The sequence below is a fragment of the Alligator mississippiensis genome, chromosome 3, assembly GCF_030867095.1.
Source record: "Alligator mississippiensis isolate rAllMis1 chromosome 3, rAllMis1, whole genome shotgun sequence".
NCBI lineage: Eukaryota > Metazoa > Chordata > Crocodylia > Alligatoridae > Alligator > Alligator mississippiensis.
In genome coordinates, this window is record NC_081826.1 from 249,492,249 (window position 1) to 249,519,925 (window position 27,677).

General features: G+C 43.4%; 2 protein-coding genes across 4 annotated transcripts in view; one reads left to right on the plus strand and one right to left on the minus strand.

Moving 5' to 3' along the window:
* Positions 1–813: 813 nt before the first annotated feature.
* On the plus strand, positions 814–7,398 carry LOC102569453 (small ribosomal subunit protein uS12). The gene is made up of 4 exons (XM_006263613.4): positions 814–911; positions 1,103–1,262; positions 2,741–2,861; positions 3,377–7,398. Exons 1-4 carry the CDS (start codon positions 908–910, stop codon positions 3,521–3,523), a joined length of 432 nt encoding a protein of 143 aa, XP_006263675.1. The 5' UTR covers positions 814–907; the 3' UTR covers positions 3,524–7,398.
* Positions 7,399–11,125: 3,727 nt separating this feature from the next.
* The window catches only part of ATG10 (autophagy related 10), a 158,750-nt gene continuing 142,198 nt past the window's right edge, over positions 11,126–27,677 (minus strand). The window contains exons 7-9 of one of the 3 annotated variants that reach the window (XM_059725064.1): positions 27,447–27,566; positions 27,031–27,056; positions 11,126–12,254 (exon numbers count right to left, since the gene is read on the minus strand). In XM_059725064.1, the coding sequence (XP_059581047.1) occupies positions 27,455–27,566 (112 nt within the window). In that variant the 3' untranslated portion in view covers positions 11,126–12,254; positions 27,031–27,056; positions 27,447–27,454. Of the gene's footprint in view, positions 12,255–25,906; positions 27,057–27,446; positions 27,567–27,677 lie in introns of those variants that run through there. The other 2 variants (XM_059725065.1, XM_014595412.3) reach the window with 2 other exon arrangements.

Consider the following 27,677-nt stretch of genomic DNA (forward strand, 5'->3'; position numbering starts at 1 on the left):
ACTCACTGAGCTGGAATACATTCAGTCGCATTAATTGCACATGTAGATGGGGCCAGTGAGCACTTTTCCAAGTGTGCTGCAAAAGAGATCACAAACTTTTGGTCCAAACTTTTCTGAGAACAGCTGCTTCTCTGCTCAGTTTTGGTGAGTCGGTTTCCCTGTTGAGTGGCTGTTTCTATTTTCTGTTTGGCTTTGGGTAAAGACCTAATTTAAAGGGAGGGAGAAACTGGGTTAAAGAGCCCCATGCCCATATGAGTGGTTTGGAAGGTCCATATCTGAAACTCTATTTAAATTTCATAAAGTGGAACACCGCGTTTATGATACAGACCCTCTGGTGTAAGGACTTGTTTCCCTACCACCAAAGCATGCTCCTCCTTTCTGAAACCTTGGTTAAAGGACTCCCACACGCAGTGCCTGGGGCCACCTAAATTGACCGGAAAAGCTTCAGAAAACCAGAGATTCGCCTCTATTAAATAAAGTTTAAAAAAAAAACCCACTGCGCGTACCCCGTAGCTCCCCGTGGCAGCAGAACAAGCCCTGCCGCCAGGGCATCGCAGCGGTCGGCACTCAGGGCACGGGCAGCAGGCGCGGTGCGCCTCCCGGGGCGCCGCCGCCGCCCGTGGCAGGCCCTGGCGAAGCAGCGAGGCACAACGCAGCCCTCCGGCCGTGGCAGGGCAGGGAGGCCGGGCCCCGCGGCGCGTGGAGGCGTGCCCGCAGCCCAGGGTTTTTCCACCGTTCCTACGGCGAGCCTGCCGCGAGCCCCCGGACTCTACTCCGCCCCGCGCGCCTCCACCGGGGCTTCTGGTCAGGCGCGGCGGACAGCCCCTGTGGCTTCTTCCGTGCAGGCGGAGTCGCGGTGCATTGTGGGCTTCTTTCTCTTTCCGGCTTCAGCTCGGGACGCCGCAGGATGGGTGAGCGCCGGGGCTGGGGGGGGGGCGGCAGCTTCCCCTTGGCTGGGGGGCCTCGGCGCGAACCCGTCCTGGGCACGCGACTCGCTCGGGACCAGCCCGCCCCCCCTGGCCGGGCGATGGCTCCGTTCTCGGCGGCCCTGGGGGCGCGGCCGGGGCCGGGCGCCCCTCTTAGCGTCCGCTCCGTGTCGTAGGCAAGTGCCGGGGGCTGCGCACGGCCCGCAAGCTCCGCAACCACCGGCGCGACCAGAAGTGGCACGACAAGCAGTACAAGAAGGCGCACCTGGGCACCGCGCTGAAGGCCAACCCCTTCGGGGGCGCGTCCCACGCCAAGGGCATCGTCCTGGAGAAGGTGTAAGTGTGGGGGATGGGGGTTTCCCCTCCCTTCACCTGGCTGTTATGGGTGTCGGGGGTGATCTGCGCTGTCACACATCCCTGTCAACCTCGTGTCCAGGGAGTGGCGTGACACAGTGTGGTGCTGCTGCTGGTGAAGATGGCCATTGGCGCTGACTCACTGTAGTTCCCATGATGACAGCGGGAGCCACTGTGATTTAGAAGCAGGGCAGGGCGGAGGGCAATGTCCCTGTGGCACTGGCCCTTCAGCTGCTGCCGTGGGACTGCCCTGATGATACCGCTTCCTGCATCAAAAGCTCATGGTTTTGTGCTGGATCTGCTTTGCCATGCCTGAGAAGCAGTCACTGATGTTACATCTGATTGGATCATCATGTAAATTGATGTGCTTGTCAAGCTTTGTGTAGATGGAAAGCCCTTCTTGGGCTTGGGCTTTTGTTTTTTGGCACGTGCGCTTGATACAAGAACTGCCGCTTGCTGGGCCAGACCCCAGGTCCATCTTGCCACATGGGCACCTCTGTTCACATATCCGGACAGAGCTTCACTGGTCAGCGTTCACAGACCCCCTCAACTCCTTCAGGGGGCAGTGGGCACTGGCCAGTGTGCTCTCCTCAGTGTTCCCTTACAATGCCCTGGTTATTAACCTATGACCTCGCTCCCATTCCTGTTTTCTTTTTTTGTTATCCCACGCATTAGTTCTTAAAGTAAGCTTATAGTTCCCCAGGATGGGCCTAGTCCCGTGACCTTTCTACAGCACGTCAAATAGTGCCACACCGGGGCAGAGAGCAGAAGCTAAAAGGGAGATTGAACAGGGTACAACCAAGGTAGTTTCCACTGTTCCTCTTCCATTTGTGGCCTCCAGCATTTCAGGTCTGCTGTGGCTGTATTAACACCTTCCCTCTGAAAGCTTCCTCCTTGCTTGCCAAAGAAAGGGTCAAATACAAAGATCTCATTCTGGTTTGCAAAGGGATGTAGCATAGCCTACATCTAGGGTCCATCCTAGTGGCTGCCCTGGCCTCCCGTGTTGTCATTATGCCTCTGATTTGTAATTTTGTTACATTAGCCTTTGTTTCTAAGAGGGAGATGCATCTGTGATAGAAATACAATAAGTCATTTGGAATCAGAACTCGTGGTAGAGGTGATATTTATTAGTTGGTCTTTCATTAAACCAAGTAGATTTTTGGAAAAAATATTCTTTAATTGCAAGCTTTCGGGCACAAACACCCTTCACTATTCCTATTTGGTTCTAATAGGAATAGTGAATTTATTTATCTAATTATTGAGATGAAACTAAACACAGTTTCATCTCAATAATTGTCCATTAAACTCTGGGCTGTGATTAGATTCTTGTTCTTGCACTCTCCCGACAACGTTCAAAGCAACCCATATTTTACCGGAGTGGTTCTCGGTTTTCCAAAAGACACCCTCATGTAGTCAAGTCAAATATTACTGATGCCTTTTTTTTTCTTCCCCTTGTCTAGTGGTGTAGAGGCCAAGCAGCCTAATTCTGCCATCAGGAAATGTGTCAGAGTCCAGCTGATCAAAAACGGCAAGAAAATAACAGCGTTTGTTCCTAATGATGGTTGCTTGAACTTCATTGAGGTAAAAAAAAAAAACACAAAAGTTAATTGAATGTGGAAAAGTTACTAACAAAGTGAAAGGCAAAAACTTTTCCCAAATATATATTGGCTGAACAAGAGGGTGACCAAGCCAGGGTGTGTTGCATTCCAAACCATGCAAGTTTTTATACTATGTAGAAGCTCTAATATCATGGAGATGGGCATAAAATAAACATTAGTTGTGCTCTTGCACTTTTTATTAGACAGATGACTTGACTCAGGTCTTCTGTTACAAAGCAAGGGAGCATCCTAGATAATAAAATCTGTTCCAGCCAAAGTATGGAAGGGACCAGAGTTCCACAATAAAGGTTTTGCATCTGATAAGTACACACCTGTTTTCTCTGCCTCTGCTACCTCTTTCGTGGGAAGGTTTGAAACATCCAATTTTGAAAACTCTGATTTCTCAGGCAGTTGAAAATAAGCTAGCTTTTTAGGCATATGTACAAATCTGATATTCATTGTTGTGTAATGGCAGCATATGTGTGTGTTACGTTGTAGGAAAACGATGAGGTTCTGGTTGCTGGCTTTGGTCGGAAAGGTCATGCTGTTGGTGACATTCCAGGAGTCCGCTTCAAGGTTGTCAAAGTAGCCAACGTTTCCCTGCTAGCCTTGTACAAAGGCAAGAAGGAGAGACCAAGATCATAAACTGTTTTTCTCTGCCAAGAATGTCAATAAACAATTGGGGGGGAAACTCTTGTGCTTTCCTTAATTTTTTGTGTTATTTTACTGTAATTTAATTAAATAATACTGTATCCCAACCCCTGAAACTTCCTCTTTACACCTAACCTTTTTCTCATAGGAGATACTTTACTTTTGATCAGGATAAAGGTGTTCACATTTCTTAATTTAACCAGTATTTGTGATCCCTAGCTAGAGGCTTGCAAGACTTTTCTAAAAATAGCTTCCTCAAATGAGATTCTTAGCATACAGACAGTATGAGAGCTGCATGGTTTTACTTAAAGTTGACTTAACTGGAAAAAGCATTAAATTAAAATTGTAATTTTTTTTAAGCATTGCCAGTGTTCTATTGTAGTGTAGGTGCCTGTAGAGGAGAACACGAGTGCTGTTGAAATGTTCTCAGGTTTAAAAAATTAAGTCTAGTTGAAAAAAAATCTTTTTTCCATTAAAAAAGGTTTTGATGTCCCTAATGAGAAGCAACAATAAGAATATTTATTGAACTATAAAAATCTAATACGTGCTATTCCTCATTGCTAGCCATTCTATGGAGATTTCTCCAGCCCAAAGCCTGGAGTATCATCTGTGGTGTCTGCGATGGAGCAGTGCCTGTGCCCCATCTCTAAATGTTGGCACATAAGGAATCCCTGTGGTTAGGAGTTTCTGGCTCTGCTCACATTTTATGTAGTGAATATGGGGAGGGAATTTATCCTTCAACTCAAAATCCTGGGCTGAGATCACACCACTTGTTTCTGGTGCTGTGTGGAGCTTCAAGGTACTGCTCTGTTCTACTTGGTGTAGGTGAGGCCTCACCTTGAGTACCTGGGTATGCTTTTAGACAAATTGGAGAAAGTCCGAAAGAGAGCAACAAGAATAAGGTTTAGAAAGCATTATCTGTGAAGAAAGGTAGAAGGAACTGAAATTAGTTTGCAGAAGCTTAAAGGGGGTGAATTGGGGAAGTCAAAACTTCCAAACAAAGTGTTCTAAAGAGGTAGTAATAAATGCCTCAGTTCACTGGGGAAAACACCAAAACAAATTAACTTAGTTTGCATGAAAAATTCATGTCAGATAGCAAAGCAGCTGAGCTGTGAAATACTGCTGCTGGCTAGTCAGGGAGGCATCTATCCCTGGGGCTTTTAAAGAACAAGTTAAACAAGTATTTGACAGGAATGGTATTAGGTACACTGGTCCTGTCTCAGTGGAAGGAGATGGCCTAGAACTCTTAAGGCCCATTCAAGCCTATATTTCTATGATTGAAATGTATCCTTACACCTAGTGAGGCTTCCTGTGGTGCAAATGAAAAGCAACCGCTACCCATTGTGCAGGCAAATGTTAGCTCATGCTCCCCTCCCAGTATTCATCTGTTGTCTTCAACTGTGAAATCTCTGGACAGGAACCATCTTTTTCTCGATGTGTGTAGTATGCAACCCTATGGGATCCCGGTCTGTAACTAGTACTTGTAAATGCTGAGGATGATGTATCTAATAAGCTAAATGGGAGTGTAGGGTCCCTTTTGTGGGCAATGGATGCAATTTCTTAGAGAGGTAGTGTTACACAAATCGCCATCTGCTCAAATCACGAGCAAGACCTTATGAAGGGGATAAGGTAAAGTACCGCCTTTATTGATTACGCACTTCATACACGCACCACATTCATACCCCATTTTCTGTTCTACGCTGGTATACATTACCAGTTTTATCGGTGCTCGGCTCAACTTAGTGGCCAGCCAAGTTGATCGCAAGTGGGAGCTGGGCTCCTGCCGGTCCATTTAGTAAGAAGAACCGATGCTTCAGGATGACATGTAGAATAAGACCCAAAATCGATATGTCTCGCCCCATCTTTTATAGCCTTGTAAATTTGCCCAGTCCTCTGGGCTTTTGCTGTGTTATCACTGTGTTCTTCCTTGAAGGTTGATTGATGTTGTTCTCTCGCTGTTCTGGGATGGATTCTTCTTGTTTTGGCTTTTTATCTGTTTGCATTCTTCAGCCAGTTGCCAGCTGATGTTTTTCTTTTTCACAGACTCTCTCACCCATTCTCTCACACATACAGTGTACAAAGGTCGAGCACTTGTGTCCAGCTACAGAGCAATACAAAATGGAGTTTCTTAAGGCAATGCAGAACTCAAGAAAATGCATAAGATTAAGGCAATAGGCAAAAGTTTATCTTCATGTTATTTACCTAATATAAAGCTGGTATTTATGCCATTTGCATAACATTCCTTTTTTGATTCTTTAGAACGTTTTGTTTTGAATGATTACTTTATAATTTTTGCAAGGCTATAGTGAAAGAATTAAGGCATATGATTTTAATTAAAAAATCATTTGTTTTATTTAACAACACATATAAAATATTACCATTAGCACTATTATAGTTTTATATAAAGATGATGATAATAGGATGCAACGTAACATTTAGGACCGCTGTTCATGATGGTGACCATTCCTTGAAAATATGATACTAATGGTGTATTAATATTTGTTTAGGTTGTTTAGATATTTTTAGAATTTTTGACCCTTAGTGTAAAATAGTTATAGTACACAGTTAAGCTTGTTCTTGTGTTGTAGCAGTAAGATAACTAATTTGTGATTTTTTTTGTAACCAAAAATTTAAGACAGTTCAATTGATTCCTAAAGAGAAATGGAAATCAGTTAAATTATTTCCATTTCCAGGGATGATTTCCTTTAAGACACTTGCACAATTTAAAATCCTTAAAAGAAAAGTAACAAAAACATAACAATATGCTGATAAATTTTAACAAAGCAATAAGCAGGGCTAAGTTAGACTATTTAGAGTTTGTACCATGCAGTTTTCTCATTATGTGCAGCTTTTATCTATGTCTGTTAAATAATTGGTTAAGTTTGATTTATGACACACAAATATATTAAAAATAGAAGAACATAAATATAAATTAACACTGGTTTTTCTTTATCAGTGTTTAACAGCCAGTGTTTTTTAATTCATCAGTGTTATTGGGCATCCTGTGGCTTTTAAATAAATGTAATGCATTACATTTCATACACCACTGAATAACTTTAACTGAAATACATGTACCTATTTTGATTTTTTTTTTTCCAATTGTATTTCATATACCACTGGACTAAGATAGTTAATGATAGACACTGGTTCAATTCACTTGGAATTGAAAGAGTTTTTTTCAGTTGTGTATTTATAACTTGATTATTATTTTTTTCATAAGAATGGGTTGCCAGGTTTTTTTCTGTATTTTTCCCCTGCATTTGTTGAATGGATCTTTGTATTTGAAAGGGTTACCTTGTTCTTTTTTTAATTGTGCCAACCATTTATACACATTGTAGTTAGTGGCATCTCCCACATCATTAAACTGATTCATGTTAATTACCAACTGTATGGGCTGTTTAAATAAAATTTGATAAGGTGATAACAACCAGTTAGTCTAGAATTAAAGACAATTTATTCATGAAATTTATTTGTAACCTACTTCACAGGCCTCCCCTCCTTGGATGAAATAGTGATTAGGACTCAGAAGTTCGGGCCTCTTTTCTTGCATACTAGACATAATTAACTATTCAGGGTTTTACATCATTTTATACATTTGTTCGTTTTGTATTTTGTTTTAATTAATAAAGAGTTTCCTTTACTTTTTTATACAAATGCTGATGTGCTAGGTTCATCAACTTTTGCTTTTCTTGTAAAATAATGGGTTAATGCAGTTTTTTACACACATGCTGGTATGTTGGTGTTATAAATAGTATCTGTATTGAAATACAAATAGCTTTAAAAACATTTTATTAGGTTGTTTACTAAACACACATTGTTTTAATAAATGCCACTTTGCTAAACAAGTAAACTTTATAACTTGAAACTTTCATATGGATGGTTGTTCTTTGTTTTAAATATTAGAGCAACTTCTGTCCAAACTGGACAGAAATATTCTAGTCTGGGATCCACAGACAATTTTTTTAGAGGAGGTATTACCAATTATTTTTATTATATTTTATGATATTTATATGCATTTAAACGTTTGACAACTTAAACCAAAAACACATAATAGGACAAACAACACAGACAGACAACACAATGTTTTGCTGTCATTTTTGCCATGGCTTAGACGAAGAAGACACGTGATGGTAATGAGGGCTCATAGTTTTTTAGTCCCATTTGCTACTAGACTGAATTATACACTATGGTTTTTGCTAAACAAAACACACAAGCCTGCCAAGGAAAACTTCTTGCAGTAAAATATTATTATATTTACAAATTTATAATGCTGACATGCAATGGCAATGCACACATTATTGCGATTTTTGGAGGGGTTTTTTTATATATTAAATAACAAGGATCATGTACATTTATTTTACTGTTTTCAATGGTTCACTGCACCATTCTGGCAATTGGAATTGGGACCTTTACAAAAATTTGTTTCAAATGTGAGATCAAGGACTGCTAATACCCATGTTACAATATAACCAAACTGCCATTTTAAAAATATTTTTTTTTCTTTTAGAGGGACAATTTTTTCCTCAGAACTTTTGTTTAAAAAGCTTTTTCCATATTTTTTATTGTTGGGACATTTATAACATTTTAAAGATATTTGGATAAAACAATAGGATTGTTCCCATGAATATCAGTTTCAAAATATACCAGCACTTTTGTGCCAAGGAAATAACCAAAATACTATATTAGCCAAATTCAATATTAAAAATCATTCTACCCCTTCTGCTATAGCGGCTGGAACTTTAGTATTTTGCTATACCAGAAGCTACAACAGTTGTTACTGCATTTAAAGCTTTGAAGTTTATTTTCAGTTTTCAGGTTTTCTTACTTGCCCTCAAAACAGACCAAAATTGGGGAAATGTACATATTAAACATTTATACTACCATTTCCTAACTTTATCTATTATAACTTATACTAGATAGTTTATTTCAGCCTCTAGTGAATATTTACACTGCCTTTTGGGGGGGGGGGTTGATTTTTTTAAAATTTAAAATGCACATCTGTATCCTGCCACATTTAATTTTTTCTGTCTGCACCTTAAGAAATGCCTTCATTTACTTGTCTTGATTAATTTTATCAATTACAGCAAGAGCCTTATTAGTTGACACTAAGTTTTCAGAACCATCTTTTATTGCCTTAACAAGCTGTTAACACTTTTCTCTCTAAAAGCTTTACGCTAATTTTATTACTGGAGAGTGAGGGGAGGTAACAAAGACATTTCTCACCCTTTTACCAATGAGATTGCAGAGACACACTTCCAGCAATTTTTCTGCCTTGCAATACACACACAGAGCAAATATACCACGTTGCTCATGTTCCTTGTTTTGCACCAACAACTTAGTCTTTGCAAAGCCACTTACTTATTAGGCTTCTTAGGCTTTACTTTTGTTACAAACTTCCACACAGTTTCTAGTGCAGGGGTTAATTTTCTTTGCTACTGACATCAGCAATAGAAAGTATTTTACTTAACCTCAGATACTTTCTGAGATCAAGTTAGAAATATAGCAACCTTGGAAAAAAAGTTGATTCTGCTCTAAAGCAGTCATTTTTAAAATTCCATTTTTGCTTTCTCCTCTACTGTCTCCTCAGAGCCTCCACACATTTAGTTCTATTTGCTCCTGATTTAACCCTTCCTGGGCTTCAAGTCACTAACTGCCTCACTTTTTAGACTGTCTCTCTGGCCTTCCATGCTTTTACAAATTTTGGCTGGACTTTGCTCTTTAGCACCCACTCTATTTTTTTCTGTGCTTTGTGAATCTGTTCTCAAACCCCCTTTAAAGAAAAATTTTTAAATTCTTTAACAGGTCTCTTGGTTTAGCAATATTCTTTCCACTCTGATGGCAATACTTCTTCCAGCAGATTTTTCTCTAGCAGCTTTCTCTGGAATCCCCACACTTCCTCTAAGTTTTACTTAACTTCTAGCTTTTCTTTTTCCTTCCAAATTTTAACCATATCCTTTCTGGTCTACAGGCTTTACAATCCATTTTATCAGTGGCCCTTTTTTGCCTTGCACTTTGCAAACCAATACATTCAGAAAATCTTGGTCGTTCTTTCAGTGTCACAATTTGTATTGGCCTTGCTTTCTACAAACTAAAAACAATCTTTGTCTCTCTCCTCTCAGCTTGTCAGTTTTAACAATGCAAACACAATCCAGCAAGCTTCGTTCTAGGACCAAGAAATCTTCCCCTAAAAGACTGTGAGAGACAAATTACACACCACACAATTCTCTCAGAAAAGCTTGTGCTACCTTCAAAAGGAACCCCCAAACCATGCATCCTTAGAGAAAAAACAAAACATGCCTCTGATAAGCTCACTCTGCCCAGAGTAACTTCTGGGTACTGTTCTCTGTTTACGTAGCTGTACCCTGATGTTTCCTAAAACATGATGTTACACTTATATAACAATCTCTTTTAGGCTCTTTACTGTTTCTAGAGAGGTGGGCGGGGGGGGGGGGGGGGGGGAACCAAGTTCCCCCCCCCCCCCCCACTTACAATTACAAATTTTTTGCCACTGCCTGAGCAGATGTTCAGTAGCATACCCTGTCTCTTTCTATGCCCTCTGCTACCTCTATTCTCCAGTGGACACAGGATCCCAAAGTATCTGTAACCAGTAACGTGCCTCTCAACTGTCTGAGCTTTCTGAAGCTGCCCTGCCTGGATTACACTTTGCCTTGCCATAACCTGCACCTGTAGCCTATACCTTACAGACTTCAGAGCAAACATACTTAGTCGCATCTTAGCGCATTTAACTTGCACAAATTCAACTATACACAGGGTGGGGGGGGCGGGGCTTGGGTTTGCACGCGGCGCTGCCGCTTACCTGGAGGCCCATTATGGCAGTGACGGCCACTGCCTCCAAAATCTCCCGCTGTTGCCACAGAGCCGTGCCTGGAGCTGTGTGGCCAGCCGCCGAGCAGCAGCGTGTGGTAGCCGGGTGGCATGCAGTCATCCCCACCACCACCCTGCGCTGTGCTACTGCCGCCGGCCACACAGCACTAAGCACAGCGCTGTGTGCAAACTCAAGCCCTGCCCCGCTCCCACCCCATGTATAGTCGTTGATTTTCACCTTACACGCTGACTTCAAAACCTAACCCCCCGCGTAAGATGCAATTCCACTGTAACTGCTCTTGTAACCATTCACAAAAGACTGTAACTATTCCTGAGGACCCTAGAGACAAAGAACCCTATTCATTCGCACAGCCTTTCCAACAGAGAGATGACGTTCTCTGCTCTCTAGCTTCCTACTGCAAACACAACAGGAGGTTTTTACTTAATCCCAAGCGGACCACAGCATGTAGCCATGTTCGCTACTCTATCTGACCTAGGCAAACAAAGTTTCCTGGTCAGCAGTAACGAACAATATTTCCTACGCAAAACTTACAACCCTAGTTACAATTACCATACAGCTCTACCTTGCTACAAATTTTAGTTAACCCCTCTGGAAAGGGTCACTTTGTACCAACACATTCCCTGATCAGTCAGGTTACTGACCTTGTGTCCTGGTAGAGTGGCCAACTGTTGGGCTGAATTTTAGGAACCAGCCCCTATGCCTTTGTTCCAGGCAAGCACAACCTTTGGACAGACCACAACACCTGCCAGTTGATAATAGGTGAGTTTATTGATACAGAGTGATAATGAAAAGCAACAATAAAAACAATCAAATAATTTTATATCTACCAATCCTAGCGGTGTCATCAGAGTCGAGGAACATCTGGCCAGGATGTATTTTTTATTTTTGAAGCTTTTTCCTAGGTGTCACCAGTTTGGAAGTGGGATTCCAAGGCCCACAGTCCTACTCCAGTGGGATGCATGAGATGGGCTGGTCATATGACCCCTGTTCATGGCAGCCTCAGGGACCCTTCCCAGGGGATGGGGACCCTCAAGTTTCTACTTTTGTGTATAACTGTCATCTGCAAAACTTTAACAGACATATGACACTGAAGATTTTTCAACTGCTTAACCTGTTTCTTTAAATGTTAATTCATAATTTTTTATACACCTTTGTTGCCACACTTTAAAGTCCACTTGCCTTAAGTCACACAATACATCTTAAAATCCGTGGTCATCAACCGCACGGCACCTAAATTTCCCCTTCTAACCCTCAGGTACAGCTACAGCCAAAGATTAGTGGTAGAAGTGGAGATCCTAAACATGGAGCTTTTGTATCCCCCCCACCCCCGCGTGCGCGCACACACATTTTCCATCAATTAAATGTTACACAAATTGCCAATTGCTCAAATCTTATGAAGGGGATAAGGCAAAGTGCTGCGCTTATTAAGTACTTAATACACATATACATCATTTTCATACCGCAATTTCTGTTCTACACTGGTGCATGTTATCAGTGTTATATGGGCGTGGACCAACTTAGTGGCCAGCCAAGTTGATCATGAGTGGGAGCCAGGCTCCTGCCGGTCCATCTTGTCAGACAAACTGATACTCCAGGATGCCATGCAGAACAAGACCCAAAATCGATATATCTTGCTATCTTGCCCCATCTTTTATAGCCTTGTCAATTCACCCAATGCCCTGGGCTTTTGTTGTGCTATCACTGTGTTCTTCCTTGAAGGTCAATTGATGTTGTTCTCTCTCTGTTCTGGGGCAGATTCTTCTTGTTTTGACTTTTTATCTGTTTGCATTCTTCAGCCAGTCGCCAGCTGATGTTTTCCTTTTTCACAGACACACTCTCACCCATTCCAGCATACAAAGGTTGAGCACTTATGTCAAGCTACAGAACAATACATAATAAAGTTTCTTAGGGAAATGCAAAACGCAAAAAAATACATAAGATTAAGGCAATAGGCAAAAGTTTATTTTCATGTTATTTACCTAATATAAAGCTGGTATTTATGCTATTTGCATAACAGTAGCAAGGTCTGTGATAGGCCTGAGAGATGGCTTTATTCCCAGACCTATTGTTACTTATATCCTAGTTCTGTTCATTTAACATTTACTTCAGTTTCCCCGTTTAAAAAAATAGCCATCTTTGTAAAATGCTTTGAGAGACTACTATTCACAATAGCCCAGTGCTTTGTGTATCAGAGTTACTTTTTAAAACCCTTCCCTTTAGTGCAATCCAAAGTGTCTGATGGAAGGATTGTTTTCATGGTCTATATTTATGTGGCCCCTGACACAGCTGACTGTCAGGTTCCAGCATGGGGCATCCCAAGGGCCCAGGACACAGCTGTCCTGGGAGCCCAATCCCAGGGTCCCTGTGCACGGAGACCTTTAAAAACACGTTACCACCCTACTGGATGGCACTGAGGGTCTTACCTCAGTCCCAGCTCATGGGGACCCTGGGATTGAGCTGTTGTAGCCTGATCCCAGAGTCCCTGTGTGCTGTACAGCTGGGCAGAACCAGGGTTTTGAATCAGCTCCGTGGACAGGGTCCAACCTCCAGGTCCCCATACATGGGGCAGAGTTAAAACCTCAGGTGGGGTTTTGACAATTGGGATTGTCAGCTGGGGCTAGGGTCATGGCTGGAGCTGGTTTCAGATCTGCCCTAAATAAGCTGATTGTCAGCACCTGGATTTTAACTTGCTGGTGCAGGGGGAGCCTGATCTCCTCCACTGACCAGTAGGGTGCAATAGGGATCTAATCCCCAATCCAATCCTAAAAACATGCATCTGTGTTGTCACAGGAGGTACAGTAGTTTGCATCTTAAATCCCACGGCATCTTAAACTGGATGTCTGCCAAGGGCATCCTTTGTTTTGCAGCTCTGTTTTGAAGCCCAAGTGCAGGTAAGGTATTTGAAATATGGATTAAAATTCCATTAGCTCTAAAAATAAAGGCACTGCCAAATATTAAAAGCACTTGGCAGCCTATTAGTCGCATACCCTCAATTTCAGAATCGGTAAATGATTGCTTAGCATACTTAATGAACAGGCTCCTTTTACAATTCCAAAGAGTCTAGGGCAGCTGGAATTGTACCCCTAGAGCTCACTCAGCCAAGCTGTTCCCATAGGAACAAGAATGAAGAAATCTGTTACTGCCAGTCAGACTAAAAAAAAACTGAAGATTTTTGGAAGCTATTTTGTTTGCTTGGCTGCCCCCTTTGCAAGACGGGAGCAGGTTGGAAAAATAAAATTGGAGGAACACTCCCCTCCCAGCATTAGTACTTGTCTTTTATATCTCATTTTGAAAAAAATAGGCTCTTTGGGGTGGAAAATGCTCAGCAGAAGTGTTGAGCAGAATGGTGAGTCTTTAGCTTTACATAAATGGCTATGGTGGGAACCACAGGTTCCAGTTCCTAAAGGCTTACTTCTAAATTGTAAGGAACAACTGGTCTTAGGATACCTGGATTTTGAGCATATTGTCTTTTTCAGACGCCAAGAACCATCAGCCCTCATGGAGCAAGGTGTGGGCCTTTGGCCCTCAAAAAAACTGACAATAGGTATCTTAAGTTGTATAGAAAAATCGATCCAATAATATAAGGTCAGAAAGGATGTCAGATCATCTAGTTCAACCTGCAGACTCTAAAATTTTAATCAGTTATTCCTGCCTTGAGCCCTATGTCTGCCTTCCAGAAAGGAATCCAGAGTCATCTGAAGATATCAACAGAGGGAGACTCCACCTCTTCATTACTTTATTCCAATGCAGCTCTCAACTAAAGAGTCTTCAGTATATGACATATCATCCTTGGCACAGGTGTTTGTATACCATAATCAATCTTTCCTTAAACTAAACAGAGCAATTTAGGTATTAAACCTATACAGCATTTTCTTCAGCCCTTGTTATTTTCATCTCTCTCCTGCAGTCTTTTCTGTGCTTTAACATCCTTTTTGACTGTGAAGCCCAGCAGTAAGTACAGTGTCCTGGCATTAGTCTTGTTAATGTTGAATACAAAGGTAAAAATCACATTCATAAGTATTCCTTCCATTTGGTGTTCCTAAGCATCTTTCCTTGCATTTGGTAGCATAAAACACCTTTTGTATTAATGGGCTCACATGACAACTTTGCTCTGTACTACTATCCTGCCCTTGATATTTACCTTTTTTTTCCCCCAATTTTTGTCATCCAAGCCTCCTGGAATGCCACAAAGAACACCCATCCATGAATTCCTAATTGTTTGATATCTATGCTAGATTTTCCATTATTTTGCATGAGATGGATACAGTGCTAATAAGCCTATAATTACCTGGGTCATCTCAGTTGCCTTTTTCAGTATTGGCATGATATGAACACACTTCTTGTCTTCTGGAATTTACCCAATATTCTAAAATGTATTCTAAATTAACATCAGTAGGCCACAGGTCTCGGCCAATTCTCTTAAGACTCCAGGGTGCATGTTATCTGGTCCTGCTTCTTTAAAAAAAATTGTTGCTAGTGGATGTTGCTTAACATGCTTTAGTAACCAACAGGCTGGAGAGTACTCGAGCATGCTGCTTCTTTTACATAAGAATTTACTGCCTTTTTATGGATCATTAACACTTACCGTTTCCAGCTTGTAAAGGGCCTATATGATGTGGATATACTCCTAACCATACAGTCAACAAAGAAACTTGGGAGCCTGGCTGCTATTTAGAAACCATAGTGCAAAATCTAGACCTCAAACCCCTGTTCAACTACTGCCTAACCCTGTAGTAGTTTAAATTCCCTAGATAGCTAGGAATGTGACGGAGGTAATCCAGGCCAGGATCAAGCCCACCGATTATTACCCCATGGTCCTAGTCCATGTGGGTACTAATGATGCGGCCAGGAGAACCCCCGATCACTTGATGGCGGACTACTGTGCTCTGGGCGGCGTGCTGAAGGAGTTCAGTGCCCAGGTGGTTTTCTCTTCCATCCTACCAGTGACCGGACGAGGAAGATGGCAGGAGAACTGCATCAGAGAGACCAACTGGCGGCTTCGGCAGTGGTGTCTTAAGGCAGGCTTCGGCTTCCTGGACCATGACCCGCACATCACGACGAGGGACATGCTCAGCTGGGATGGGCTTCACCTGTCCCCCAAAGGTAAGCGTGTGTTTTCTTCTCGGTTGGCAGATCTCCTCCGGCGGGCTTTAAACTAGGCTCGTCGGGGGGAGGGGAGTACGAGGGCAGGGGAAGCTGTGGACCACCAAACCATGTGGCACCCACAAGGACAGCCCAGCCTGAAGAAGGAGAACATTGGGAACCTGAAAGCCATGGGGAGGCCAGCACAACAGAACAGGTAAGGAACAAGAAGGTAAGAAACAATGGGCCCCATGGGACTGGGAGCAGGGGGGCAGCAAAGGCGCCAGTCGCAGGGCTCAAGTGCCTATATACTAATGCTAGGAGCATGGGGAACAAGCAGGATGAACTAGCGCTCCTGCTTGCACTAAACACCTATGACTTAGTGGGGCTAACAGAGACCTGGTGGGATTCATCCCATGACTGGGCGGTACATATTGAGGGCTATAGATTGTACAGAAAGGACAGGTCGGGGAAGAAGGGGGGGGGGTTGCACTTTATGTCAGTGAGCAATATACATCAACCCTCATCAAGACAGAATCCGAGGCTGAGGAAGTAGAAGGATTGTGGGTTAGGCTACATGGGGGGCAAGGAGAAAGGGATTTGGTGGTAGGGGTCTGTTACAGACCCCCACACCAAGGGGAAGAAATAGATGCGGGGCTCCTGAGGCAACTCTCGGAGACCATAAAAGCTAAAGAGGCGGTAGTCATGGGGGACCTAAACTACCCGGACATCTGCTGGGAGACGCAGACAGCAAGGTCCCATCACTCACGCAGGTTTCTAACTTGTGTACAGGACCTCCACCTGACACAGGAAGTGTATGGTCCCACTAGGGGGAATGCCATACTGGATCTGGTATTGGCAACGGGAGATGACATGATAGGGGACCTCCAAATCGGTAGCTATCTGGGAGACAGTGATCACCTTATGATAGAATTCAACATAAGAAGGCGAGTGGGTAAGGTAACTAGTAGGGTGAAAGTGCTAGACTTTAGGAAAGCTGATCTCATTGCACTCAGGCGATTAGTCAAGGAAGCACTGCAGAGTAGGAGTTTTGATGGGATGGGTGCCCAAGAAGGGTGGCTGTGCCTAAAGGAAACGATCCTTTGGGCACAAAGCGAGATGATCCCCGAGCGAGGCAAAAGAGGGAAAGGGGCCAGGAGGCTTCCATGGCTGACCAGAGAAATCCAGGGCAGCCTAAGGGCCAAAAGGGGAGCACATAAAAAGTGGAAACAGGGTGAGATCACTAAAGATGAATATACCTCCTCTGCTCGTGCTTGTAGGGAGGCAGTTAGGCGGGCCAAAGCTACCATGGAGCTGAGGATGGCAACCCAAGTAAAGGACAACAAGAAATTGTTTTTTAGATACATAGGGAGTAAAAGGAAGGCCCAGGGAGGAATAGGACCCCTGCTAAATGGGCAGAAGCAATTGGTGACAGATAGAGGGGACAAGGCTGAACTCCTCAACGAGTTCCTTGCCTCAGTGTTCCTAAGCGAGGGGCACGACAAGTCTCTCACTGGGGTTGTAGAGAGGCAGCAGCAAGGCGCCAGACTTCCATGCGTAGATCCTGAGGTGGTGCAGTCACTTGGAAGAACTGGATGCCTTTAAGTCGGCAGGCCCGGATGGGCTCCATCCCAGGGTGCTGAAGGCATTGGCCGACGTCATTGCAGAGCCACTGGCGGGAATATTCGAATGCTCGTGGCGCACAGGCCAAGTCCCGGAGGACTGGAAAAGGGCTAACGTGGTCCCCATTTTCAAAAAGGGGAGGAAGGAGGACCCGGGCAACTATAGGCCGGTCAGTCTCACCTCCATCCTTGGTAAAGTATTTGAAAAAATTATCAAGACTCACATTTGTGAGAGCCCGGCAGGGCAAATTATGCTGAGGGGAAACCAGCATGGGTTTGTGGCGGGCAGATCGTGCCTGACCAACCTAGTCTCTTTCTATGACCAGGTTACGAAACGCCTGGACACAGGAGGAGGGGTGGATGTCGTATACCTGGACTTCAGGAAGGCCTTCGATACGGTATCCCACCCCATACTGGTGAACAAATTAAGAGGCTGTGATGTGGATGACTGCACAGTCCGGTGGGTGGCGAATTGGCTAGAGGGTCGCACCCAAAGAGTCGTGGTAGATGGGTCGGTCTCGACCTGGAAGGGTGTGGGCAGTGGGGTCCTGCAGGGCTCGGTCCTTGGACCGATACTCTTTAATGTCTTCATCAGCGACTTGGACGTGGGAGTGAAATGTACTCTGTCCAAGTTTGCAGATGACAAAAAGCTATGGGGAGAAGTGGACATGCCGGAGGGCAGGGAACAGCTGCAGGCAGACCTGGATAGGCTGGACAAGTGGGCAGAAAACAACAGGATGCAGTTCAACAAGGAGAAATGCAAAGTGCTGCACCTAGGGAGGAAAAATGTCCAGCACACCTACAGCCTAGGGAATGACCTGCTGGGTGGCACGGAGGTGGAAAGGGATCTTGGAGTCCTAGTGGACTCCAAGTTGAACATGAGCCGGCAGTGTGACGAAGCCATCAGAAAAGCCAATGGCACTTTATCGTGCATCAGCAGATGCATGACAAATAGGTCCAGGGAGGTGATACTTCCCCTCTATAGGGCGTTGGTCAGACCGCAGTTGGAGTACTGCGTGCAATTCTGGGCGCCACACTTCAAGAAGGATGCGGATAACCTGGAGAGGGTACAGCGAAGGGCAACTCGTATGGTCAAGGGCCTGCAGACCAAGCCCTACGAGGAGAGACTAGAGAAACTGGACCTTTTCAGCCTCCGCAAGAGAAGGTTGAGAGGCGACCTTGTGGCTGCCTATAAGTTCATCACGGGGGCACAGAAGGGAATTGGTGAGGATTTATTCACCAAGGCGCCCCCGGGGGTTACAAGAAACAATGGCCACAAGCTAGCAGAGAGCAGATTTAGACTGGACATTAGGAAGAACTTCTTCACAGTTCGAGTGGCCAAGGTCTGGAACGGGCTCCCAAGGGAGGTGGTGCTCTCCCCTACCCTGGGGGTCTTCAAGAGGAGGTTAGACGAGTATCTAGCTGGGGTCATTTAGACCCAGCACTCTTTCCTGCTTATGCAGGGGGTCGGACTTGATGATCTATTGAGGTCCCTTCCGACCCTAACATCTATGAATCTATGAATCTATGAATTTCAATAGTAAAATCCTCTCAATACCTACATTTCTTCCCTGGACTTGTGAAGAAACATCCACATTCTTATGGATGTGGAGTACAGTGTGGTTCACCAAGTTGATGTTCTCCTGCTGTCTTGCCTACAGACCCTGAGCCAGAAGGCACTCAGACCACATCTACTGGATAAGACCTACTACAAAATACAGAAAAATAAAAGTTCTGCCACTTACTAAAGTATTTTTGTATGTTTTGTACAAAATGGAGCTGCTGCAACCAGAGAAACTAAGAAAGCCTCACCTCAGAATATGCTAGAGCATTCCAGTAGGATGAGGAAGTGTTCATGTCCAAATCTTTCCTTTGCCTGACTTGAAGGAAGGGTTTGAACTCAAATCTTTTACCTCAGGACAGCATGCTAACTGCTGGTCTATAAAGTATTCTGAAGCCAGCCTTTTTGATGATCTGTTCCAGAATATGGGCTGAAGCCCAATAGGTAAAGCTATAATCCCCCCTTGAAGTCAGGGGGCGGGGGGAGGGGAACTAAGGGTAAATCAGTGATTACTTGGGACAACAAAAAGCCAAAACAGTGAAGGTCTAGTTCAGAACAAACGCACCAAAGGGGGACACTGAGCAGAGTGTGCTGGAGCTACCTGCTGGCCCACAAACAAGTCCAGGGAGCCAATGGACACTGTTCAATGAAACTCTGCCCAGAGACATGAATGGATGAGGGACAGGAAAATGGGCTCAGGTCCTCCTGGCCAGAGCCTCTTTCTTGTTTAGATATGTTGCCAGCTTGGCTAGGGCCAGGAGGAGGTTGACTAGGAGGTCCTGGGACTTGGTGGGGCCATGGATGGAGAGTGCATAAATGAATAGGGGCAGGGAGTAGTGCAGCCGGAGCCTTAGCAGGCAGTTCTGCAGCAGGCGGTGAAAGGATTACAGCCTAGTGTACTCCAGGCAGGCATGCATCAAGGTCGTCTCCTGCTCACAGAAGGGGCAGTTGTTGGGGGAGTCTGTATACCTCACCAGATACACACCCACGACAACAACTCCGTGGACTGAAGCAGGTGTCTTTCCCCTGTTAAAGCTGGTTCACATTCTTTGTTCAAAATACTTGAGTATTTACTGGACCATAGAGAAAACAATTCTGTATCTTAATTGCGGGCACCTGGGAGGCCCAGGGACCATTCCCTGTGCTACTGAACATTTAATATAAATTGGAAAAGCTTCAACCCACCTGGGAATAAACTATAGCCTCACTTTGAGGGATATAGGTTCAAATTCCTGTTTCAACCTGGGCACAGAAAGAACCTAAACCTGGGTCTCTAACACCTGGAGTACATTCCTATACTACTTGGCTGTTGAGCATGCAGAGGTATAGGAGCTGTGGCACTTCCTGCTTTTCCTTCTAGTTAGTTTTTCAAAACCAGACAGATGTGACATTGAACCTTTTCCTGCAGCAGACAGCTGTGAATGCTAAATGGAGCAAGGCTCTCAGCCTAGAATTGGCACCTAAATCCTGTCATCTCACCATTTCTTGTTAGAAAAAATGTGCCGATTTGATTCGGCTGATTCAGATTCAGAGAATTGGAGCCAATTCGGAGATTTGGCCATAGACTGTAATGGGGAATCACTAAAATACCTATAACTTTTTGTCATTTTTTGCAGCAGATTTGGATGAAAACAGCAGAGATGGTAACACCTTCTGAGGGCATGAAGCCTACCACGTTTCAAGGAGATGGGTGCAAGGGTTTCTGTGAAAGTGCACTCAAACTGTTGAAAGCAAACCTCATATCACTTGTGTGTGTTAAGGCAGAGCAGGATGAATGAGGCCTGCCAGGTTTTAGGCAGAGTGGAACAGGGGTTTCTGTGAAAGTGTACCTCAAGGTTCTGAAAACAAATTAAAAAAGCAAATAAGTGCAGAGTAAGGAGGGTGACAGTCCATCTCCACCTGGAGCTTGGGGAACCCCAGCAGTGGGAGGTTCACCTTCAGGAACACCAGCTGCACCACCAAACCAGGATTCAAGAAGGTGAAATGGGATGTCACAATATCCCCAGCAATATTGAACACCCTCTCACTTGGAATACTGGTCGGTGGACAGGACAGGTGTTCCCAGGCAACTGTGGCCAGATCCTGCCACACCTGGCTGCGGGTTGCCCTATAGGCCAAGAGATCACAGTGAAGAAGCTCCATGTCTTTGGTGAGATAGGTAGCCACTGAGGCCTCCGCAATACCTTACTGATGGTGGGGTCTGGTGCCTCTGGACCCCAACATTAAAGCCATGCCCTTGGCCCACATTGGCAGCGGCTGTGGTAGAGGAGATTGGCTCATGGTGATAATGCTGGCACGGTAAAGTGGATCCCCCTCTTCCATGTCCCCCCGCCTCTGCCCTTCTGCCTCCCTGACTCTGTTGACCAGCACCTCCGTCCAGTGATCAAGGGTCGCAATGCCCACCAGCACATGGACCATACTGGACCGCAACGGATCCAGCCATTTTTGATGCACTCCTTCAGCTGCTTCACCAGTGCCTGCACCTCTGGTGAAAGCAGCTTGTCCACGCCGGGAACACTGATCCCCTGGAACTTCTCCATTTCATTCTCAAGCTCCTTCACTACAGGGATCACCTGGCTAAGAAGGGCATCAACAGTGCTGAGGCCCTCAGTGGCCACACCCTCCCTCACACCCACACCCTGCCCTCCTGAGCTCCACGCTCCAGCCATCCCCTGGGCACAGGCTCCAAGTTGCAATCAGTCCTGGCCCCATGCTCTGCACTCCCGCTCAGCTGCAGCCACCTCCCATTCCTGCCGCTTCCCTACCTGGTGCCCAGAGTCCTTGAACCTCAACAACAATAAGTAGGAAAGAGGGTACCCACAGAAATGATGCACTGAATTAGCTTTGATCACCATACAGCCTTTGTTGATGGCGTCTGTGGAGAGCAGCTTATGGTTTCCGTCTGCCAGCAGACCTTCAGAGAACAAACTGCATACTCTCCTCAAGATCCTACCCGCCTCTGACTTGTACAAAATACAGATCACTGTACTGACAGAGCTACCACCTATATGCTTCCCTTGGTGCTGTAGGGAGGTACATTGTGTTCCAACAGGCTTGACAATAGAGAAGGGTGTTCAATAGAAGTTTCTATTTAAAACATCATCCTCTTATCGTACATAACAGTGGATGGTTTTCCTGCAAAAATCACCTCTAGTAAGTCACCGTTATGTCAATCCCTTATATAGCTGCATAAAAGTTTCTTTGTAGGTTTTTTTTTAAGAGATTAGTAGGAGTCTAATAACTAATAGGACATAATGGTGATCAGCCCAGCATCTTCTTGACCTCTACTAACTAATTCTACCCAGTCCAGGGTTGTCTCCTTTTATAATATTTTCCCAGCATTCCTTTCTCAGGCTGGCCTTTTAAATTTAAGAGAGTTAAGTCACTGCAGCCCCTAAGTAACCATGTTGCAATTAAAAGCTTCTGGAGACATGTTTCACTTCCATTTGGCAAGCACTTGTTATGCCTTTCTGTTTTTATTCTTCAAGAATGATTTTTAAATACAATTTCATTACTTTATAGTATATTTTTAGAATACAGTTACAGAGGAGCTGGTCCAAATCCCACAGTTAAGTTTGTGCTGCATTTGCAGTTAAACTGCAAGAGAAATCATTCGATATCTTTAAGCTAAGGCTGAATTGTTATGGAATATGTACTAAAATGTAGGTGTGTAAGAACTCATTAAATCATAATGGTGAGAAGTAACAAAAAGTTACTATGCCTGGAAAAAAATCAACTGAAATGAATTATCAGAGGGATGAATTTGAGTTCCTTCACCATATTCAGTTCTCATTTCCCACAGCATAAATTAGCTAAGTGTAGTTACTGTTGTGCAAATGGTAACCCAGTGTGGCTCAACTAATATTTCTTTTAATAAGAATAAAACCCAACCTTCTTGCAAACCAAGTTGGAGGTGAGTTCTGACCTGATTGTGGCTGGACGCAAAAGAGGCACATATTGTATTTGGGCCCAATTTCCTCTATTTTCAGTTTTCTATCTGCCTAACCCACATTTTACCACACCTTGCTACCTAAATTCAAAAGGAAGTGTTCTGCTTATGGAGGCCAAACAGTGTTACAGAGGAAACCAAAGGTACACTTGCAATTGGGCCCTTGAGGATTGCTGTATGCTCTCATTCTTGTAGCCAAGGGCAAGTAGAATCCTTTACAGAAGAGTCCCCAGAAAAAAGGATTTTCAATATTTCTTCCTAGAGATGGCAAGCAACCTCTTGAGTATTTCCAAAAGGTTTTTTAATTGAAAGCATTTGTGTAGCAGTTCTGCAAATACTACAGTGCCAAAACCCAAGGTGTCCTAGAATCAAGAATGAGCAATGCGCTTGTTAACAAAATGATAAATAGTGATGTAGTCAATCTCATTTTGAAGTAAGATAGGATTTCTGTGGACAAACACTACATGTTCAGTGTTCCACTGTGAGGTAATATCCAAAAGCCAGTCCAGATTTGTGTTTCTGTAACTTTTACTAAAAAAATGTCATTAGTATTATTAATATCTTAAGACAAGAGGTGACCAACCTGCGGTACAGATGCCACAAGTGGAACATACAGCCTGGCATACATGGCAGGTCAGAGAGGGGACAGGCAGCACCCTGGCAGATAGAGCAGGAGAAGGGGATCAGAGTAGCACTTAAGGAGGGTGCAGGGCTAATTTGTGACCAAACCTGCCAAAATGGTTAGCCCCCCACTGTCTTAGACAAAATTCAGAAGATCTTTTAAACTAATGATCTAACTGCTCTGAAACTTTGGTTGTTTATTGCTATTATTTGGACATTGTGAAGAACTGTATGATGGAATTTGCCAAATCATTCCTCTGTGTATCCCACACTTCCAACTGCTAAAACTTTCTGATTTATCTTAAATGTTATGATAACGGTTACTGTAGAAAACACTATGTAACACTCGAAGCAAGGTCAAAATACATGTTATTACTGGGAAGGGATTTAAAAGGAGTTTATCAGCATGAACAACACAAGAGAGAATGTAAGAATTGAGAATGGTTTGACTTCAAAGTGGGTACAGGGTGAGCTATTGGTAGAGAAAGCCAAAGGGGGAGGAAAGCACTGATAAACAACCCTTAGAGCCACTTACGTGGTATATGCCAAGGGTCACCTCTGCAAGAGATCTGCAATCAGAAGCAATGTGCTAAGCTTGGGCTAAATCACCCTGGATCTTGCCTATAATAACAACTGAAATAAACAGCACACATTGAGGACTGCTGCAGAAGAAACTGGATGACTGATCTGTTAGTTGACATGCCAAACTCATTTCTTGAATAAGTCAGAGAGAAAAAAAATGCCATAAAGAGGTGATTCTCAACTAGGGTGTCAGGGCTAGTGTTCCTTGAGGTTCCTTCAAGGGTGACATGTAGTTAGATGCGCAGACATGATTCACACGATAAATGCAGAGATTTCAAATAGGAATCGGCAGTGTTAAAAACATTCTGGCCTGTTGCTGTTTTTCTGAGTTCTTTGCAACAGAAGAATTGCTCTATATTATCTTTGTGTATTCAAAAACTGAGTGAATGATAAGAGCTGACATTTTTCATGGGATGCCTTGAGTCCATCCAGGGGTGCCTTGTATCTAAAAAGGCTGAGAACCACTAATATAAAGAATGTTGAATGAACAGAACGGTAATGAGGGGTTTGTCTCTTTAACCTGAAGCATTCTTTGACACTGGGTTAAGATGGCTTCAGATGCATTAATACAGGCTACAGCTGATATTTTTTGTCTATAATCTTATTCCATTAGCTATTTTGTCTAATACACAGTGCTACGTGGGCAAAAAATAGGAGAGGACAGTGATATTTTATAGGCTTGCAATAAACAAGACCAATCTCTTGCCAATAGTGTAGAAAAGCTATGATTAAAAGAAGTGCCATTATCAACAAGTCAGTTATGGCAAAGATTTTGTTCCTAGTGAAGACAAGAAGCATGAGTCTCTAAGCAACAACCATATACATTTTATACAGTAGCATCTTATAACTGGTATTTTTAAAGGGTTAATCAAAGTAGTACAGCAAATAAGACTCCCAGGTGTTTTTGTTCTGCATCAACAAATCCTTTATGTTCAGCACAGGAAGGATATATGAGCCTCTGCTGTAAAAGTTACGTTCTACTTATTGCACATGAATATAGGATCAGACTTTACCATCCCCATGCCTTAAAATGGAATTTACGGGATGGCAGAGAGGGAAGATGACTTGTTTGCTCTGCACATTTTCTTGGTAACATGTGTAATGCTACAGAAAAATGTCCATCAACTGGGTCCTCAAATATGCAGGTGCATCATTCAGTGCACGTGCTTTGCGGGCATAAGGAATTCTGTTGTAATTTTTGCTTCACTTCCCAATCCTGAGGACAGTAGGAACTAAATTCAGTAATTCTCAACCAGGTGTCACAACATCCTTTTAAGGAAGCCACGGAGTGCCACTCAATAGCAGCAGCACTGTCAAGTATACAAACACCTGCATGTGATTCAAGAGAAACCTAGAGATTTCAAATAGCAATCTGTAATCTCAAAAACACTTTGATTAGCTGTGGTCTTTTTGAGGTCTTTGCAACAAAAGAACTGCTCTGCTGTTTTTCCATAGTCAAAACCTGAGTAAAAGCTATGAGCTGGCATGTTTCAAGGGGTGCCTTAAGTCTAAAAAGCTTGAAAACCACTGAACTAATTAAACCCTTGGTATAAACACAGCAGCCAAAACCCTGCTCTAATAATCCTGGAAAAATAACCCCAAAGGCTCATTGCACTGTCTTTTATTGTCAAAGAACACTGTGATGCAAAGCTAGCTACACTGACCAGCTGGGAATCTCTAACTGATTGCTTGAGCTCCCTTTGTGCCAGTGTAGCCGCTAAAGTTCATGGAATAGGTCTGGGTGTTTGGCCCTCTGAACACAGCTTTTAAATTGTATTAGCTTACTGTCATTTGTTTCCCCTCATGTATGAAGAGAAACAACTCTTAAATATAGGAAATAGGATACAGATGTTATTATGACAAAAACAGAGATTACCAAATGTACTAAACTAGGATGATCTGACTGCTGTCATCATAAATGAATAAAGGACATTTATATATCATACAGGGAAAAAAATATGTAAATTATTAGGAGCTGGCCAGAGACAAATAATGCATCCCAGTATTGTTCATTATTGATTCCAAATGGCCTGGCAAAACAATTTAACTTCCCAATTACATTTTAAGGAAGAGATTATGTCATAATTCACAAAAAAATCCAGCCAATTGAATCTTCTGAAAATACAGATTGATTTTTTAATTTTTACATTTCCAATACCATTCAACATATTTCAATATTTGACCCATAGGCAGGTGTCAGTTGCACAGAAAAGATAACGTGAAATCTGTAACTGCCTTGTCTGCTCAGCAACAGTACAAAATATACATTGGACATTAGGAAGAAAACATGACTGGGAGGAAATGAAAAGTGATGTTTGCACTGTTATTTCTAGGTTGGTTTTTACTGATTGCCCCATTACATGATCCTGACTCCCTCAATACTCCCATGCTGTCTGCAGCAGATTTGCTAGAGCATGGACTGCAGCAAAGGGCTTTTATTTGTGAACAGCTATTGCACTACCAAGAATGCTAATTTACTACAACAGTAACCTCCCTCAGGAAAGACACTTCTCTCTTCAGAGGCAATGAAGAGGCAAAAAGCCACATGTTCACAAATAATTGCATAAGGTACCTTGAACTCTAGAATTCTATATGCTTAGTCAATACAGACAATCTAGTCACCAGTCACTCTCATCCCATGAAGCACTACACACACACACACACACACACACACACACACACACACACACACACACACACACAGTGTTCCCCTTCTTGTAGCAGGTTGTCTGACCATCCATGTATTTGGCATCTAAGTAGCCCTTGCTGACCCCAGGTTACACATGAAACCTGAAATTATTTCAACACTTTCCACAGTATTTGCATTTTCCTGTACATGTCTGAACTGATGTGTGTAGAGATTTGTACAAATACACAATAATACTTTCTGACTTCTTCCAGTAGAATCAAACTTCACATTTCAATCTCACATCAGGAATCTTTCTTGCCCCTACCAAGCTCAGGTGAAAAAAAAGGATGGGAACATCTAAGGTAAGGAAATAAGTGATTCCTCAGGATTCCACAGCTGTCACAATGAATGTAGTCTGTGTCTTGGTGGAGCTTGAGAGTTGCTGTTATAATTGCAAGCAACTCTTAGATCTCCAGCTGACATTAGGCATGTTGCTGCCAGAGGACAGAGCCCCAAACAGCAAGTCTTTCTAAGCTTTCATGGCCTGTGTGTAATGATTTGTGTGGCTTGTGCTGGAGCTCAGCTGTAGGCAAGGCTTTACTGCTCACCATGACTTGTGCTTCAGTTCCAGGGCCTGAAGAGGAGATGCCGAAAAAGAGCATAAAATAAGAAAAAAGAGAGGACAAATTAAAAACCACTGCAGCATAAGTGCACTTAGATCACACCATTAAACGTGTGTTGCAGGGACAAACATAAAAAGTTCTGTTATTGTATTGCTGGGTAGTGCTGAGGCAGCATACCCCATTCACTGGGGATCTTTCCTGATGAACAGGAAGGGCATTGGCAGAATGCCACCCAGACCTCAGCTCAGGCTTGGCATACAAAGCAAAATGGCAACACAGCAGATCTGTGTGCAAACTGTCAGAAGAAAAATCCTAAGCATATCAAAAGGGAAGACACAGAATGAACACTGAAACACTAAATATCTGATTTTGCATGCGACCAAAAACATGCTCTCTCTTACCTTTTGATTTAATCAATATTCGTCTTCTGCTCAGACCCTAGTTTTGCATAACTCAGGGGTAAGTTTAGACCCACAACTGGACCTACAATGCTCAGCCATGAAGAAATGTAGTTCATATACCTAACAGACATAAAAAAGCATGCATGCATTACAAGAAGTTTCACTGAAGCTCAGATGTAGGCCTGAAAGTCATCCTACACCTGGATGCTTTCTTAAAAATTAAATTACTTT